The 17,160-nt window shown below is 54.3% G+C and overlaps 1 protein-coding gene and 3 non-coding genes across 4 annotated transcripts in view; 2 read left to right on the top strand and 2 right to left on the bottom strand.

Moving 5' to 3' along the window:
- VAC14 (VAC14 component of PIKFYVE complex) overlaps positions 1-17,160 on the top strand; it is a 99,157-nt gene that overhangs the window by 2,231 nt on the left and 79,766 nt on the right. The window contains exons 2-9 of the mRNA XM_047710622.1: positions 10,906-11,056; positions 11,364-11,531; positions 12,328-12,390; positions 13,102-13,209; positions 13,710-13,819; positions 14,119-14,225; positions 15,162-15,296; positions 15,746-15,898. Coding sequence (XP_047566578.1) covers positions 10,906-11,056; positions 11,364-11,531; positions 12,328-12,390; positions 13,102-13,209; positions 13,710-13,819; positions 14,119-14,225; positions 15,162-15,296; positions 15,746-15,898 — 995 coding nt within the window. The remainder of the gene's footprint in view (positions 1-10,905; positions 11,057-11,363; positions 11,532-12,327; positions 12,391-13,101; positions 13,210-13,709; positions 13,820-14,118; positions 14,226-15,161; positions 15,297-15,745; positions 15,899-17,160) is intronic.
- TRNAG-GCC (transfer RNA glycine (anticodon GCC)) lies at positions 7,780-7,850 on the bottom strand. Its single transcript has one exon. It is a non-coding gene; the product is annotated as a tRNA-Gly (tRNA).
- Positions 8,450-8,520, bottom strand: TRNAG-GCC (transfer RNA glycine (anticodon GCC)). The gene has a single exon. It is a non-coding gene; the product is annotated as a tRNA-Gly (tRNA).
- Positions 16,837-16,907, top strand: TRNAG-GCC (transfer RNA glycine (anticodon GCC)). The gene has a single exon. It is a non-coding gene; the product is annotated as a tRNA-Gly (tRNA).

Here is a 17,160-nt window from a genome sequence, read left to right as displayed (position 1 = left end):
TCTTCAGCACTTGACACAGCATTTGATGGTTGGTGTCTTGATGAGTGAATGACAGTACATTTTTGGTGGGGAAGTAACATTGCATTCTAAGGACTTTGCTACCCAAGAGTGGCCCACAGACTGGCAGGGTCAGGATCACCTGGGAGCTTGTTAGAAAGAGATTCTCCAACCTCGCCCCACACCTCTGGATCAGAATCTGCATTTTGATGAGATCTGTGGGTGATTTGTTTATACATTAAAGTCTGAGAAGCACTGGTGTAGAGGGCTCTGATCTGTTTCTAGCCTTCTTTTGCCATATTTGGAATGAGGAGTGCCCCTTAGGTATTTTCCCCAATATATGTTATCACAAATTGCTTAGGGATAGATGGTGACTTATCTCTGCTTCACCAAAGAGTTTTCTGGCATCTCTGCTGAGGAGGACACTAATCCTGTTGGATCAGGACTACAGCCTAGTGACCTCATTTCACCATAATTTCTTCCTACAATTGTAGACCCTGTCTCCAAATACAGTCACAGTGGGGTTTAGAGCTTCAACATGCACATTGTTGGGACACAATTCAATCCATAACCCTAATCGTTAAAAAAAAAAAATGATCTTGCGTGAAGCGCTATCTGCCTGATTTGGGGAAAGGAGGGTAAGGAAGCCTCCCTTCATTTGGTCATTGCACAGCCCTCATCTCTTTATTTTGCATGGCTTCAGTATACAGTCTAGGTGATGGCATTTCACAGACGAAGAGACAGAAGATCTTGGAGGTTAAGTACTCTTCCCAAGGTCTCTCAACTAGAACCTGGATTAAAAACCCAGGTTCAGGGGCACCTGGGTGGCTCAGTGGGTTAAAGCCTCTGCCTTCAGCTCAGGTCATAATCCCAGGGTCCTGGGATCGAGCCCCACATCGGGCTCTCTGCTCAGCAGGGAGCCTGCTTCCTCCTCTCTCTCTCTGCCTGCCTCTCAGCCTACTTGTGATCTCTGTCTGTCAAATAAATAAATAAAAAAAATCTTTAAAAAAAAAAAACAAAAAACAAAACAAAAAAAAACCCCAGGTTCATCTGTCTCAAAAAGCTTCCCCACTGCAGTGAATGGTTTTCCCTACCAAAAAGAGCACATATATTGAATAAAGGAAGTTTCACACTTGAGCATTTCCATGGTTGTTTTAACTGCCATTTTTGGTTTTCGAGAAACATCTGCTCAGTTGGACAGAGCCAGTGCTGCATATGTTTTTCCAATGAAGGATTAAAATTCATAGTAAGAGGAGGGCGCTTTTTTCTTGATGACAGGACTCTCAAACACTAAAAATGTAGAGATGTGAATGCGTAGCTCAGTAGAACCTTGAACTCCAAAATCTCAAGAGCAGGCTGGGTTCATGACCGAAGATCTGATCGCTAAATGGGTGAGCCTGCTGTGCGCAGTCCTGGAGAGCTTTTCCCTCCACAGCCTCCCACCAACATGCCCACACAGTTTGCTAAAGAATAAGGCTCTTGGGCTAGGATTTTAGAATGTCTGTTTCAGGTTTGGTGGGCTCTCAGTTTCAGGGGATATAGTCATGGATCAGTCCTGATGAAAAGGTTGGTAAGACCCTGGCCAGGCTGTGCTCTCCAGGAGAGAGTAGTGTAGGGGGAGAAATGCCAAGAGGTACTTGGAGAACTGTAGGGGATGCTCGCTGAGGGGGCGTTGTCCCCCACTCTGGCTCAGAGTGGCCCCCCACCGCAGGCTCAGAGAGACAGCGCCCTTCATGGTAACCAGGGATGGGCTCAGTGCTGTGTCTCTAGTGTTCCTGAACTTTGAGTTCCAAAAGCCAGCAAATGTAGGGGCCCAGGCCATGCCCCTGAGAACACCGAAGCCCGAGGGGGGTGGGTCGTGGGATAATGCGTCCTTTGCCTCCCAGAGAGGAGGCAGGGATCCTTGGCACTGGGTGATCAGATAAAGGTTAACTGTTGAGTTTGACCTGGCTCTGGAGCTCCCCGCCCCCCGCCCCTGCCCCCCAACTCCTGCCACCGCTGCTGCAAGGAGACACTGTTTATCACCAGTGGCTTAAGGCAGGCATGGGTCGCTGGATGGAATCAGCAGTAGATCGCTCAGTCCACGGGTTACAGACCCATAGCTGGGGGCTATGTCCTTCTTATAAACCGGTTTGAGTTGGTCTGAACTGCAAGGTATTTTAATTGATAAATTTCACAGTGAAGCTCAGGTTTCCGGCTTCTCTTAAGAAATGGGAAATGTGGGGCGCCTGGGTGGCTCAGTGGGTTAGGCCGCTGCCTTCGGCTCAGGTCATGATCTCAGGGTCCTGGGATCGAGTCCCGCATCGGGCTCTCTGCTCAGCAGGGAGCCTGCTTCCCTCTCTCTCTCTCTGCCTGCCTCTCTGTCTACTTGTGATCTCTGTCTGTCAAATAAATAAATAAAATCTTTAAAAAAAAAAAAAAAGAAATGGGAAATGTGGGCGCCTGGGTGGCTCAGTGGGTTAAAGCCTCTGCCTTCGGCTAGGGTCATGATCCCGGGGTCCTGGGATCAAGCCCCGCATCGGGCTCTCTGCTAGGCAGGGAGCCTGCTTCCCTTCCTCTCTCTGCCTCGCTCTCTGCCTGCTTGTGATCTCTCTCTCTCTCTCTCTGTCAGATAAATAAATAAAATCTTAAAAAAAAAAAAAAAGAAAAGAAAATGGGAAGTGTGTCTTTGTGGAGCTCACCATCCCACATAGCAGATAAGGGGGACCTAGGGGCCTCCCTTCTGGCTGGAACATGGCCTCCCCAGTTTGCTTCTTGTAATGGCATGTTCACCACAACCTTTCCTCCCTTGTATCTCCCTTGTATCTCCTTGTATCACACAGCATGTGAGTCTGTGATCTCTGGTTTCATTCCTCTGTGCCTCAGTCTTCTCATCTTAAACACAAATGCACCTTGAAAACATTAGGCTAAGTGAAAGGAGCCAGTCACAAAGGGCCATGAGTTTCATTTATATGAAAATTTCACTTCTGTGAATTATCTGGAATAGGCAAATTCAGAGAGAGGAAGTAGATTAGTGGTTGCCTAGGGCTTAGGGGAGGGGATTTGGGGAATATGGGGAGTGACTGCTGATGGGCACACACAAAAAAAACCACTGAACCACATGCACTAAAAAAGTGAATTTATGGTATGTGAATTACAGCAATTTAAAAAAACTAAGAATAGTGTTTTATTGCAGTGAGGGAAGCACTCATTAAGTGGTCACAGTTATTGTCACCTGAGATTCAAACAGCTGCTGTCTCGAACTCGTTTCTCCTTTATGGTCTTTCCGCTGATTCCAGCCAGAGGAAGCTTGTTGTATTTTGTCCGTTAACTCTGGGGCCTTTTCAGAAGGTCTTTGGTCCTTGCTCAGAGGCAAACATTACACTTTCCATGTTCAGTTAGTGGAGACTAGTGAGCAAGTGGAAACCAAATTACTTAAATACTCAGCTGAGGAGATGGACATGTTTACCAAGATTGTCTCTGGGAAGTTGCTGCCCAGATATGTCATCTGAACACAGCCCGTGATACAGAGAAGCGCAAGAGATACGTGAACTCAGCAAGATAAGAAAAGGCAGCAGCCCCAAGGCCACACTGAGAGCTTCACTACACGAGAATAAACACAACTCTGGATTTCTCTTCCTCTCCTTTTTTGGGGCCAGGAGCATGGCAGGTTCTCAGTCCACATTTAGGGAGTGAATGTGATCTTGTGTGGTGTGTGCGAGATCACAGTCTGTCTCTCGGATTCTGACATTGCACTAACGCTGCTCTGGGAGCGTGTGCAACACAGCGCATTCCATGCCTTCTCTTATTCTCTAGAAACAGTGTGAGGTCGTTGAAATGTGTGCCCCCACCTTATAGCCAAGGACATCTCCTCTGAAGACACAGGAACGTAAGTGCAGTGACCAGTGACCTGGCTGGGGCATTTGGACATCACCAGATGAAAAGGGCTTTAGGATTCAATGACATGAGAAATGTCAAGTGCCTGGCAGCCCGTAGGCACCGACGAGCAGCAGCTGGGATGTTTGAGGATGGAGGGTGTGCAGCGTAGCTGGAACAACTTTAGACCTTGAAGTCAGGAAAACCTAGGTTAATTTCTGCACCTATCGTCTATAAATTGCATGACCTTGTTCCTTTCTTTTTTTTTTAAGATTTTATTTATTTATTTGACAGAGATCACAAGTAGCAGAGAGGCAGGCAGAGAGAGAGAGAGGAGGAAGCAGGCTCCCTGCTGAGCAGAGAGTCTGATCTGGGACTCGATCCCTGGACCCTGGGAACATGACCTGAGCTGAAGGCAGAGGCTTTAACCCACTGAGCCACCCAGGCGCCCCGGGACCTTGTGAGTTTCTTAATATCTCTGAGTCTCGGTTCCTCCCATCTGTAGAATGGGTGTTCTAGTACTTAACCCAAGGGTGTGTTTTAAAGTTTAGATTGGATAACATGGGTAAGGCATCCAGCATTTATCACCTTGCAGCTAGGAAGTGCTCAGCAAGTGGTTACTTATTTCCTGCCTTCCCAGTAGGAGTCCGGCTGGAGAGTGATTCAGAGCATCCCCAGGGCACGCGTCATCTGTACTCCCTGTGTCTGTAGAGGAATGCTTCAGGGATGTCTGAGCGCTGAACAGGATGGGGCAATGTGTGGAGAACGCTGCGTTTTGCTTGGGGCCTCCGTTCTCCACGAGGAGAGTTCGCTCTGTCACTGAGTGCGTTCGCTGTGCAGCTTTGGTTTCAGAAGACGGGCGAGAGGACCTGGTGTACAGCTGCAGGGGCTTAGGCTTTGACGGGGCTCTCGGGTTCTGATCCTCTGTGAGCCTGGGCAAGGGGACTCGGTTTCCCTGAGGCCGGCTCACCTCTACAGGATGAGGCAGTATTCAGAGCAGAAGGAGGTGCTTCCACGGGGGAACAGAAGTCCTCAGTGTAGAGTGTCCCCGCGAAGGAGTCCACCACCTGTCCTCGTGCGGGCCACGATTGTCACCGCTGTGTTGCACAGGCCAGGTGGGTCCAGCATGGGGCTGTGGTTGTGCTGCTGAGACGATGGCCCTGGGTTTCTTCTGATGACAATTTCCGAATGTGTCCTCCCCTGTCAGGGGTTCCTTCTGTTGAGGAGGGGGGCATCGGTGTGGCACCACGCACTATTGGGGGCCGTGTCATGAGCTTGGAGTTGCCACTCTGGGTTTGTGTCTTGTGAGGGATGGGTGTTCCTGCCGGCTGGCGACACCTCTCTGCGAAAGTGGAGGCTCTGGGCAGCCTCTAAGGACACCTCCTCAGCCCCTCTTCCCCAGCACACAGGACAGTAGAGCCTGTGACCTTTATGTCCAGGAGGGTCCCAGGGATTTGTGATCGTGCGAGTTTCTAGGCCAGATACTCACTTCAAAACTAGTGCGGCTTCAGATCCCCTCCTGTGGCTCGCAGCTGTGGATGAAAGAGGAAACAATGCGGTCTTTTGAAGAGAGGCTCGGCCTGCAGCCGCACTGCCTAGAGTTTCAACTTCACTTAACTCTGCCTCCCTTTGTAGTGCGTTTTTCTCTCCACACGCTCCTGCTAAGTGGAAAGGCGAGTCTTGTCGCTGGGCCTGTTTTGGAGCACCTGTTTGGACAGAGGGCTCAGAGCCCTCTTCGCAGCGGGCCTCCGGAGCGCACCGTGGCTTCTGCATCTTTCCCAGCCACAGCTCAGGTAACCTGGGCCCTTCATGCTGTGCCTTTGGGGAGCCAGTAATGGTGCCCTTTGCTCCTCCTAAGTTGAATCCTAACGCTCGGGGCTGAGGACCCGCAGATACGATGTGGTTAAGCCAGCCGGGTAGGGTTAGAAGAGTTAGGCCGCCCTGTGTCGCCCGTATGGCAACGTGGGGCTCTGGCCATGTTTGCCCCACAGCTCCCGGTGTCCTGCAGTGCTGTCGGCCCCTCGGCCCAGTCCCCAGGCCGCACCAGCCGTCCTGCACGTCCTGGGTACATAGCACAAGACCCCGAGAGGGGTGGCATGAGAGATGCAGGGGCTCCAGTCCGTCTTCAGGGACTTCAGTCAAGGGACTATGGAGACAGAAATGCACACCTGAGAGTGACAGTGCCATTCACCAGTGTGTTGCTGGGAAGAGAATGAGAGGGTCACTGACTCCTTCTGAATTCAGAGGAGGAGTGACCCCTTCCTGGGATGTTCTGGAGAAGTGGGGGGCGGGGGTGGATTCGTAGGCTTTGAAGGCTGGGTGGGATGTGGAGCAGGAGCTTTCCCAGCGAGTGGGGCCCTAGGGCCAGAGGGAGCAGGGCCCAGGTTTACAGGGCGAAGGCGACTCTGTCTAGAGTGGACGGTTACACAGGGCAGGAAGACGAGTGAGGCCAGCCCAGTGCTCAGGGCCAGGCAAAGAGTATGGCCGTGACTTGTGAGACAGCTTTTCCCACTGGAGCCCCAGGGCCTGGCCCACCGAGCCAGCCCCAGTGTTCTCCAGGCTGCTGGCGTTGGTGAGCGCGTGTTCTGATGGCTTCCCCTTCCCGGGGAATCATTTTCTTGTGTTCTTCAACATATCCCCCAGTGTGCGGGGTTCACGAGTCACTACTTTTGCGGTGGCCTGAGGTGCCCTGTGTTGAGCCCTGGAAGGATTCGGGTGGGGAGGCCGATGGTGTTGGCGTTGAGCAAATGAGAAGTGCTCCTGGGCTTCCGAGGCAGGGTGGTGGGGGAGGGGTTGCTAAATACAAACCAGCCTCCTGCTTGCCCATCCCCTGCTCTCGGGAGACCCTGGTGCTCGTGCCGGCTGTCGCCCCACATTAGAGCCCCATTCCTCACACCCGCACCATGCGGTCTCTAAGGCCTTCGGACTTCTCAGAGCTCCCCGACACCATTCAGACCCTCACCACCCTCCGCTGCAGATCGCCCTTACCTTCCGTGGCTCCTCCCTGCCACCAGACGTAAATGCCTGTTCCTTTGCCATTCGCAAGCCCGGGAGCAGCTTCACCGGCCCTGTCACCCATTTCTTCTCCACCTGTGTCCTTCACTCTGCCAAACCGGATGCCCCCCTCCTTCCTCTGAGCCAGCGTTCACGCTGTTCCTCTGTCTGGGCTTCTTGGTCCCGAACAGTTCCAGAACAAACACTACTCATTCTTCAGAGCCTCTCTCATGACCCTTGCGAAGCCATGCCCGATCCCTCCCCACCAGATGGCAGGCCTGCTCCCTCTTGCCGGCCCTTCTCGCCTCACAGGCTTCTCACCGGATCATTCTGTCTCTGCTTTGCATTCCTGTGTGCCGCCTAGTTTCCTTCCCAACCTTACCCCAGCAGAGAGCCCCTCATGCCAGGGAACACATCGGTATGCTGCTCCAAGAGAGGGAAGAGTACCCTTGCCAGGTGCTCAGGGACCTTTGTGGCCTGAAGCAGGCAGACAGGCGCAGCCATGGTTCCGGGGTGGCACATGCCGCTGGCACGGCTGGCTCTCCGGCGGGTGCCCTGCTGAAGCCTCATGGATGTGCTCAGTCCCACTCTGGGTGCTGCTCGAACTCGTCCTGAGCACAAGCACGGCCTGGCTTCCTCAGGCGGGCTCTCGGCACCCAGAGTCCCCAGGCAGCCTCTCTGGCAGGAGTGGGAGGCAGAGCTGCTTTCATTGGCTTTGGTGATCCCCATATCCTGGCCTCCTCGAGAACAGGGAGGCACGGGTTCTAGATGTTTGTGGAGTCCAAGACACTGAGTATTTTTCATCAAAGATATTTAAAACTCAGCTAGAAATAAGTCCTTCTCAGTTCTCAGACTGTAGTCGCATATTCTTTAGGCAGTGTGACCTCTCAAATCCAGTCTTCTGGGATTCAAAAAAAAAAAAATTCTGCCGTTTGCATTGGCCGGGAATCGAACCCGGGCCTCCCGCGTGGCAGGCGAGAATTCTACCACTGAACCACCAATGCTCCAGCTGTGAGCAGCTGTGTGAGCACCTCCCTTTAACCCCCGCCCTGAGCCTCCTTATAGCTTTGCTGATTCATAGACTATAAGGCCAGGCTCTGGTGCGGCCACATCAGCACAGCTGCGGGAACAGAGAGCTTCGGCTCCAGAGCTGAAGAAAGGAGGCAGACGGTGTGTGTGTAAGAAAGAGAGGGAGAGAGAAGTTGCTTTGCCTTCAGACATCAGGACAGAAACCAGAGCTGGGTCCCTCCTCAGTAGCCAAAAGCACATGGAGATTTCAGATGACTCTGTGTCCCTCGCATGTGTGGATCCCGTTCTACGCCCACCGTGTGCCGAGCTGCTTAACCGTTCTCGGGTTTCACCCCAGCTTCCCGCCGGAGCGGAGTCCCTCACGGGTGGAGGGCGTGAAGGCCTTGGTCCCCACAGCCAGTGGTGCCTCCTCGGAGAGCCCAGCTGCTGTTCCTCGGCTCACTGAGCAGGGAGGGGAGGTCAAATTCACAGCGCCCTGGGCTGCACTAGGCCAGCTGGCTTGAGGAGATTGGCTCCTCCGGCAGGGTCTCTGTGTGAGGGGAAGCCTGCCAGGAAAAGGCAAAAAGAGCAGCTCTGCATTGGCCGGGAATCGAACCCGGGCCTCCCGCGTGGCAGGCGAGAATTCTACCACTGAACCACCAATGCTGCAGCTGTTCTGTGACACGTCTGCCCAGCTTTTCTCAAGGGGCTGTGTCTGTGGGTACTCGGGAGCTCCAGCAGATCACTGTGCCTCACCTGGCTAGTTTGTCCGGTTTGGGAAGCCAGACCGGTTTACAGAGAACCATCCTTGCTGGGCCTTATTAGCCTGCTTTGGGAAGAGGGGGAAGGAGGGGCTTGGCGTATGGGGCAGTGAGCTTGCACCTGTATGCCCTTGGCCCATCCAGAACCCTCAGCCCCCTGGGGTGGGTTTGGTGGAATTTTACCCCGTAACGATTTAAAAAAAAAAAAAAAAAAAAGAGGCACCTCGCAGGCCATTCGTACACCACCTTCCTGAAGTAGCCATCCATGCTCCCACATCCACGAGCTCAGGAACCGGGCCTGTTTTGTTCACAGTTGTGCTCACAGTGCTTGGCCCAATATAATTTGCTGTATTAAATCTTCATCAAACCGTGTCAACCCCTCATTGAACAGCCATTTTGTAGGAGTGGTCATTGCCTCCTGAGGCGGCACGTTTACGTTTGGACAGCTCTCATTACTCTCTCATCACAGCTCTCATTACTGGCAGCTTCCAGACACTGAGCTGGAGCCACAGGGACGAACTGATGCCTTTTGGACTTAACCGTCCATAAAAGTCTCTGAGCCAACTGGAGACCCCCATTCATGCAGCAGGGGAGCAGTGGGCCCACCACGATGGACACAGAGCAGGTAGCCAGTGAGTCCAGGCAGCTGCTTTGAAAAGTCTGTATTCTGTAGACGGCCCCTTGGCTGCCCCACTGGTAGCAGTCTCCCTCACGCCTGGACGATGGGATGGGCTCCGTCCATCTCATAGCTTCTTAAGACACTTCCCCTGTACTCTTCAAAAACCGTAAGAAGCTTCCTCGTTACCCATGCTGTGAGATTCATTCTCCCTAATCTGAGATGGCCGGGGTGGCCACAGCCAGCTCATCCTGGTAGGTCTCCCGCTGCTGCTCTGTTCTCTGGGACCCCAGACAAGCTTGACTAGAGCTGCCTCCTCGCCTTGGCTCCTATGTTTCCTCCTGCCCAGAACGCCCCTGTTTCCTTCTCTCTCCCTGCCTCCTTCAAGGTCCGGCTGAAATCCCACTTCTGGGAAGATGTCCCTGACACCCAGGCCTTAACTCTGCATCAGTTATCTGGGGAACTGGTGATCAGTTCTCGGAGACTGGTCTGTGATGGAACCAGGCCCCCCTCTGCTCCGGGCAGGGCCTGCCGTGGGATCATCCCCCAATGTGACCACAGGAGCTCCCTTCCACGCCAGAGGCCTCCCTTAGACCTCCCTTCTCCCTCAGCGTTACTTCCCAGGTGGACACCTTGGAGACCGACCTGCCTTCCTGGCCTCCCGTCTTCCTTGGGTTCCTGATGCTCTTGTCTTCGAAGTAAAGCAGCCCCTCCCTGCTCTTTCCCACTGCCTCAGGCATGTTTCAGGCCTCCTTCCTGACCCTGAGGTTTTTTGGTCTCCTGTCAAACCCACCCCCACAGCGTAGCCTCTCCAGGCCGCCACCGGGAATAACCTAATTAAAACATAGATCTGAGCATGTCATCTTGTTGCTGGAAAACTATCACTGGATTGTCTTCCTTGAATTGTCTGGCCACTCCTTCCACAGGCCAAACTCCTGTCTTTCTCTAAATATACCATGTTTTTCAGGGCTCTTTGCCTTTGGCCATTCTCTCTCCTGTACCTTGCCCTTTACTTGAAAAGTGCCTGCGGGTGTTTTCCAGATCTGGCTTGTGACAGAACGGGGCCTCCCTCCGCTCTCCTCTCTGGGCAGGGCCTGCTGTGGGATCATCCCCCAGGGTGGCCACAGGGCACCTCCTATTCAGCCTAGGAAAACGAGCACATCGCATTTTTCTGGCCCATGTTATCAGTCGCACCACGTTGCACCATTTACTTGTTTGTGTGTGGATCTTGCCCCCTGGACTGGAACCTGATGCGGCGCCATCCGTGGACGCGATGGCACAGACGCGAAGAACCTCTCTAGGGTGCGGGTTAGGGGGGCGGAGCCGGTGTCGAATAAGGGTGGTCGACCAGCTGCTCACGTTGCCGTTTTTGATCCCCAGCAAGACATTCCCTTGCGTTCTCTCAGACCTCCAGAGGTGAGGTAGGTCTGCCCTTCCCTGTTCTGTTGTACCCAAAGGGAGACTGTGACCCAGAATAGGGAAATGGCCTGTGACCCCACCAGTACCTTCCAGTCGGCAGCGGAACCAGGAAAGGCCCACCCTGAGGTGCAGGACTTCCGATTCCTCTTTCTGAACAGGTCATCTCCCTGCCCCATCCCCGGCCGTGGAGCCAGCAGCCGGGGAGGGGGAGGCCTGACCCCACTTCCCTGCAGCCCCTCTCTCCTCTCTCTCCAGGCTGGTCCGGGAGTTCGTGGCCCAGAACAACACCGTGCAAATCAAGCATGTGATCCAGACCCTATCTCAGGAGTTTGCCCTATCTCAGCACCCCCACAGCCGGAAGGGGGGCCTCATCGGCCTGGCCGCCTGCTCCATCGCACTGGGCAAGGTGGGCCTTTCTCCCGAAGGGGCAGACACAGCAGCAGTGGCCTTCGCTTTCACCGCCCGGCCCCAGCGGTCTGCCGCAGACTTCCGCTTTACCTCCATTCTCGTCACCCCTGAGACCCGCGGGGCGGCTGGGCTCCACGGCGGTGCGGCCTCTGGCCCGGGAGGCCGACTTGCCCAAGGCCAGGCCTCACATGAAGACCTGAGCCGCTCCAGGGGAGCTGGAATGTCCACCAGGGCGGGGTGGGGGGCTGCGGGCCCATGGCCTGGCCCACCTTGAGCCTTGTCTCCTCCTGACCCCCTCCCTGCAGGACTCGGGGCTATACCTGAAGGAGCTCATCGAGCCCGTGCTCACCTGCTTCAACGACGCCGACAGCCGGCTGCGCTACTACGCATGCGAGGCGCTGTACAACATCGTCAAGGTGGCCCGCGGCGCCGTGCTGCCCCACTTCAATGTGCTCTTCGACGGGCTCAGCAAGGTGACTGCCCCCCGCCTCCGGGGCCGGCCTGAGCCTGAGCCTGCCCAGCCCCCGCGGGACCCTTGGGGCCCCTCCCCGAAGAGACAGGCGCGCGGGTGAATGCAGGCCTGCGGGCGCCTGCCGTCTGTGCAGTCTTGTCATTGTCTCTCATGGCCTTGCAGGGACGTTTGATTTTTTTTTTTTTCCACTTCTCTAGTAACTGATTTTTATCACAGTTGATGAAAGTGTCAGTCCCCCAGAGTGCAGCGGAAACACAGGTAGTTTGAGGAGTCCCAGCCTCCCCTACAGAAGGCGAAGACGGTGAATCCCTAGTACAGACTGTATTTCCCCCGCGAGGGCAGCACCGCCCGAAAGTGCTGGGAAAAGCTCTGCTTACAAAGGCCGAGGAGCCCCTGACACAGCATCCTCCGGGCGCACCTCCGGGCAGAGCGGCCTCAAAACCCGGCCGGCCGCCCCAGTTTTCCCCGGGCCACCGCCTTGGTCCCTGCCTCCCAGAGCAGAGCAAGGACCCAGTGTGTTAGGACCCTTCTCCTGAGGAAGGCTGGTGGGAACCCAGTACCTGGCTTGGTGGCAGCCAGTGCCAGAGGTCCCCACACAGAACCAGAAGTCTGCGCATGTCCGTTCCTCAGCCACGTGCCATGTTGCCTGTCCCTACCTCCCCACCTACCTCCCTGCCGTCCTTTGGTTGAGTCCCTGAAGGAGGTGCCTGCCGGGGACTTGGCTCTGTGAGTTTTTAGTAGCTTCCTGGTCCTGTTTATTGACTGTAATCATCTCTCTGTTTCTGGATCTCTCATAGTTGGCTGCAGACCCAGACCCCAATGTGAAGAGTGGATCTGAGCTCCTAGACCGTCTTTTAAAGGTAGTACTTGGTTCCTACTTATATTTTGGAATCTGTCTCTTCCATCTGTCTATACAGCTTATAAATTCTGTCTTTGGGGTCGCTCTTCCTATTTTTCAAAAATTTTTTCATTTATGTACAGTAGAAGTGACTCTGGTGTACACTTCCTATTTATTTCATTGATTTGTGTATTTTTTTTTTTTAGAGAGAACACAACCAGGGGGAGGGGTAGAGGGAGAGGGAGAAGTGGATTCAGTCCCGGGATGCCAGGATTATGACCTGAGCCAAAGGCAGCCGTTTAATGAGCTGAGCCATTCAGACGCCCTCAGTGTACAGTTCTGTGACAGGTGTACAGACTTGTGTCACCAGCACATTCTATCATCCCAAACATCCCTTCCTGCTAGCCACACCCAGGACAAAGAAGAGTGCCCATTCCCACCCTGCTCCCAGTGACAGGGGGCTGCTGATGGTCAGCTTACCAGGGCGTGTGATCAGATATACTGTATGATTATCCTCTTGCCTCTGATTCCTGCTTTTACCCCATTGTTTTTGCTCTTCCCTTGGCCTGTTGCGAGGGCGGTTGCTCTGGGACCTCTCCTCCGTAGCCAGAGCTCTGTCATTTTCATCTGCAGCCCCCTGACCCCTGGAGCTAGACCCTGGGCCCATAATTCAGTCAGGTCAGGCTGCCCTTGGCCTCTGGCTCTCAGCAGCTCACATGCCTTTGATCCACAGGACATTGTGACGGAAAGCAACAAGTTCGACCTGGTGGGCTTCATCCCTTTGTTGAGGGAGAGGATTTACTCCAACAACCAGTACGCCCGACAGTTCATCATCTCCTGGGTAAGGGCCAGCCCCGTGACAGTTTCTCCAGCCATAAGGAGCCTCTGGTTCAGTAGAATCTGCCCTCTGGCACACCCTGGGCAGTTCCTGTGGCTGAGAGGAGCCTCATTGTTAAACCTCTAATGACCAGTTACATAAGGTAATCCAGACACGCTTATTCCAGTCTGCCCCAAAGCCCGTCGTGTTCGCCCCCGATGACGCGGTTCTTCCTTGTCCCAGGAAACACCCCATGTCTCTTTAAAGCTGGGGGTGCCATTGTCAACAGCCATACCTCTTCGAGCCTTGTCTGTCCTTTCCCTTCTCCCTTGGAGCCAAGTCACCATTCTCCCGCATGTTTAACAAAAGCCCTGTTTGGGGGGGTGGAGGTGGGGTGCTGTAGGGCCATGAAACACATCAGCAGGGCCGCCTTCTCCCTGCCCAGTCCCAGAGCACTGGTGAGGAGGAGATGAGGGATTCCAGGCTGGTGTAACTTTCCCTCCCGATTTCTTTCCCTGGGTCAGATCCTGGTTCTGGAGTCTGTGCCGGACATCAACCTGCTGGATTATTTGCCAGAGATCCTGGATGGGCTCTTCCAGATCCTGGGAGACAACGGCAAAGAGATTCGGAAAATGTGAGTAGAGGGAGGGGGCGGGCAGCTGCTCGGTGCGCATATGCCCCCCACACCCAGCAGAGGGGTGGCCACGGGGGAATAAGTTCAGTCTCTTCTTCATCCAGGGTCATGTGCTTCCTGCCTCACAGGAAGCAGAGAGCTCGTCTACCCCCAGCCTCTGGAAAACAGCCATCCAGCAGCTGCGAAGTGTGGTCCCCTCTCAGAGAACCCCCCCCCCCAGAGCAGAAGCAGGCACTGGGAGAGGGTCCTCCAGCGCTGGCTGGTGTATGCTATTTTCCTTCTCCTCCTCTCATCGGTAGGTGTGAGGTGGTCCTTGGAGAATTCCTGAAAGAAATTAAGAAGAACCCCTCCAGTGTTAAGTTTGCAGAGATGGCCAACATCTTAGTGATCCACTGCCAGACCACAGGTGTGTATGAAGGCCTTGTGGCCACTGCCACCTCCTTGGAAACAGCAAGAGCCCCGGTAGGAGTAGGAATCTGCCCCCTGCTGGACTGGGGCAGTGTGGTGGTGGGTCCCTGGGGGAGAGAGATCAGGTCCCCCAACACTGTGGAGGCCCTTGCGCTTGGTCTGACCTTGGAGTGAGAACTGGAGATCGTCTTGCCGGGAAGCTTGGCATTTCACTGTGAATTGAAACGCTTGCAGGTTGGGACTGTATCCATGAGCTTCTGCTGAGTATCAGACCCCCGCAGAACTGACTGCCTCACAGGGCGGCTACTTAGTGTTGGTCAGGAATCTCTAGGTCAGCCGGGTAGCTCCGTTCACCTGGGCCAGGCTTAGCCGCACTTGGTTATACAGCCACAGTCCACTGAGGGGTCCTCTGAGGCTAGATGGTCTGGGATGGTCTCACTCATGTCTGCCAGTTAGCTAGCTGTCACCTGGGAAGCTGGGACCATTGGTCCATGTGTCCCATCATCAAGCATGCTAGCACATGGCATCAGTGAGGTCCTAAGACCTTTGGTAGAGGGGAGCAAGGCCTCCGGAGGCCTGGACTTGAACCCGCCACACCTTCACTTCTGACACCTCTGCTGGCCGCAGGAGGAAGGCCAGCCCAGACTCAAGCAATGGGGAAGTGAAGTCACCCCCTGATGAGAGCAGCTGTGGCACCCCTTTCTGGGTGCAGAGGGTGGCGAATCCTGACCGCTCTTACGTCTGCGGCAACATTGTTGTGCCCTCCCACCTGGCACCTGTGTGGCTCTTTGGAAGGCAGGAGAGTATCCGTGAGGCTAGAAGCAGTGCGGGCCCTCAGGTCTCCTCCACTCCCCACCTCAGGCTCTGCTCAGCAGGAGGGAGCGCTCCAGCTACTTGTGCCGACCCTCCTGGAACCCACCAATTCCTCTTCCAGATGACCTGATCCAGCTGACGGCCATGTGCTGGATGCGGGAGTTCATCCAGCTGGCTGGCCGGGTGATGCTGCCCTACTCTTCCGGGATCCTGACGGCTGTCTTGCCCTGCCTGGCCTACGACGACCGCAAGAAAAGTATCCTTTGCTCCGAAGGAGGCTGTGACATTGCAGGAACCTGGTGTGGGAGGATGAGGCTTCCCTTATGATCCATCATACCTCCAGATAGCCCCTGGCACCTAGGAAGCCAGCAGCAGAGCAGGACACGGATGGGTGCTCCGGGGCGGCACCAGGGACATGGCGCTAACACCGCTGTCCCCAAGCCTCTCCTGCTTGCTTACAGATCTGGAGCAGCTCTTCCAGTCCCACAATTGCAAGCCCACGAGCTCACACTGCCCTGGGGAGTCCTGTTGGAAGGAAGCCCTCCGAGAAAGGTCCTACGAGAAGACAAGAGCATTTCACGGGGACTCAGGGCAGACTGTCCACTAATCCACCCCTGGGGGGACCGAGTCCTTGACCAATGCCAGTGACATCAGGTTTAGGGAACACCCCTGGGGTGTGGCTACTCCTTACATCAGTGGACTCAGGTATCAAGGAGGTGGCCAACGTGTGCAACCAAAGCCTGATGAAGCTGGTCACCCCTGAGGATGACGACCCTGACGAGCCGAAGCCAGTGCTGCAGAGGCAGGCAGAGCCCAACCCCGATGATTCCCTGGCCAAGCAGGAAGGGACACCCAGTGGTGAGTGGGCTCTGCCTCCTGCCCTCCCAGGGTGACTTGATGTGGGGCCTCCATGAACCAGCCCTGGGGACTTCCCAGGTGTTAATTCATTTAATTCTGGTAACTACCCAGTGAGGTAGCAGTAGCTATTCTTCCCATTCTACAGACGGGCACAGGGAACACGACCAGGATCTGCATTAAGCCTTTCTAAAACCTTTTTCTGTGTCTGGGTGCAGGAAATGGTTGTTTCTGATGTGGGAAGCTCTGGGGCCTGGCAGTGGTCCGGGTTGCAGAGCTTTTGTGGATCTTGGCTGTAAACGTCCAGATGCCCAGAAGCTGGCCGCCTTGACTGTGCCGGCTGCTCCGGGAAGGAGGCTAAGAGCACTGCGGATGCAGCCTCTTCAGTCCTGGGGGATTGTGCTCCCCAAGTCGGGGTCTTTGCAAAATGAAATGGCTCTGCTGTCCTTTCAGACTCTTTTTGACATTACTGTCTTATTTCTTCAAAACATGAGGAAAACCACTCTTACATCAATTAGAGTCTGGAGTTTGATTCTCTAAATCTTATCTCAAACTCTGACTTTTTTTTTATTAAGGGGCTTCTGTCTTCCGTGAGAGGGCACTGATGAGCTGATGTTCTCCTTTGTGGAGTCAGCCAGAGAGTAAACTGATGCAGGGCTGACTCACATTTTTAAGGCTAACAGACTCAGGTCTGGAACCTTACTTCCAGGAGCCAAAAGAATTTCTAATGCATTTTCTCCCGTCGCCATTCTCCAACTTCTCTGGAACATCTGAGCAGTATGTCAGGCACCTGAGCCCCATGGGCCTCCTGGCCTGGCCTTGGCTGGCCGGAGCAGCAGCATCCACATGCCGGACCAGCTCTAGGGTCAGGTTACAGCTGTGCATCACTTTGGTGAGCCAGAGCAACAAAACAGCTGGAGACACGGCAGCCCGCAGGTGGAGCATTGGTGGTTCAGTGGTAGAATTCTCGCCTGCCACGCGGGAGGCCCGGGTTCGATTCCCGGCCAATGCAGGAGCTGTGACCTTTTGGATAGCTCCTTGAAAAAGAAAATTTGGGGACGTAAAGCTAACCCTGTCAAGGCAGGAGCTTTCTTACCAGGAGAAACTAGAATCTCAGGAATAGACCTGCTTACTGTACTTTGACTGATGTATGAGTATTTTATCATCTTTTCATTTTTAGATTCTCATTTTAGAAAATTTGGAAAGTAGAGAAAAATATAAAGAAGGAAGACTGCCCCCTCCAGGAAGGAATTAGTGTAATCTTG

This window comes from Lutra lutra, chromosome 17 (genome assembly GCF_902655055.1).
Source record: "Lutra lutra chromosome 17, mLutLut1.2, whole genome shotgun sequence".
Lineage (NCBI taxonomy): Eukaryota > Metazoa > Chordata > Mammalia > Carnivora > Mustelidae > Lutra > Lutra lutra.
Note: the sequence above shows the minus strand (reverse complement) of the source record. Positions and strands in the feature narration are given on the sequence as shown.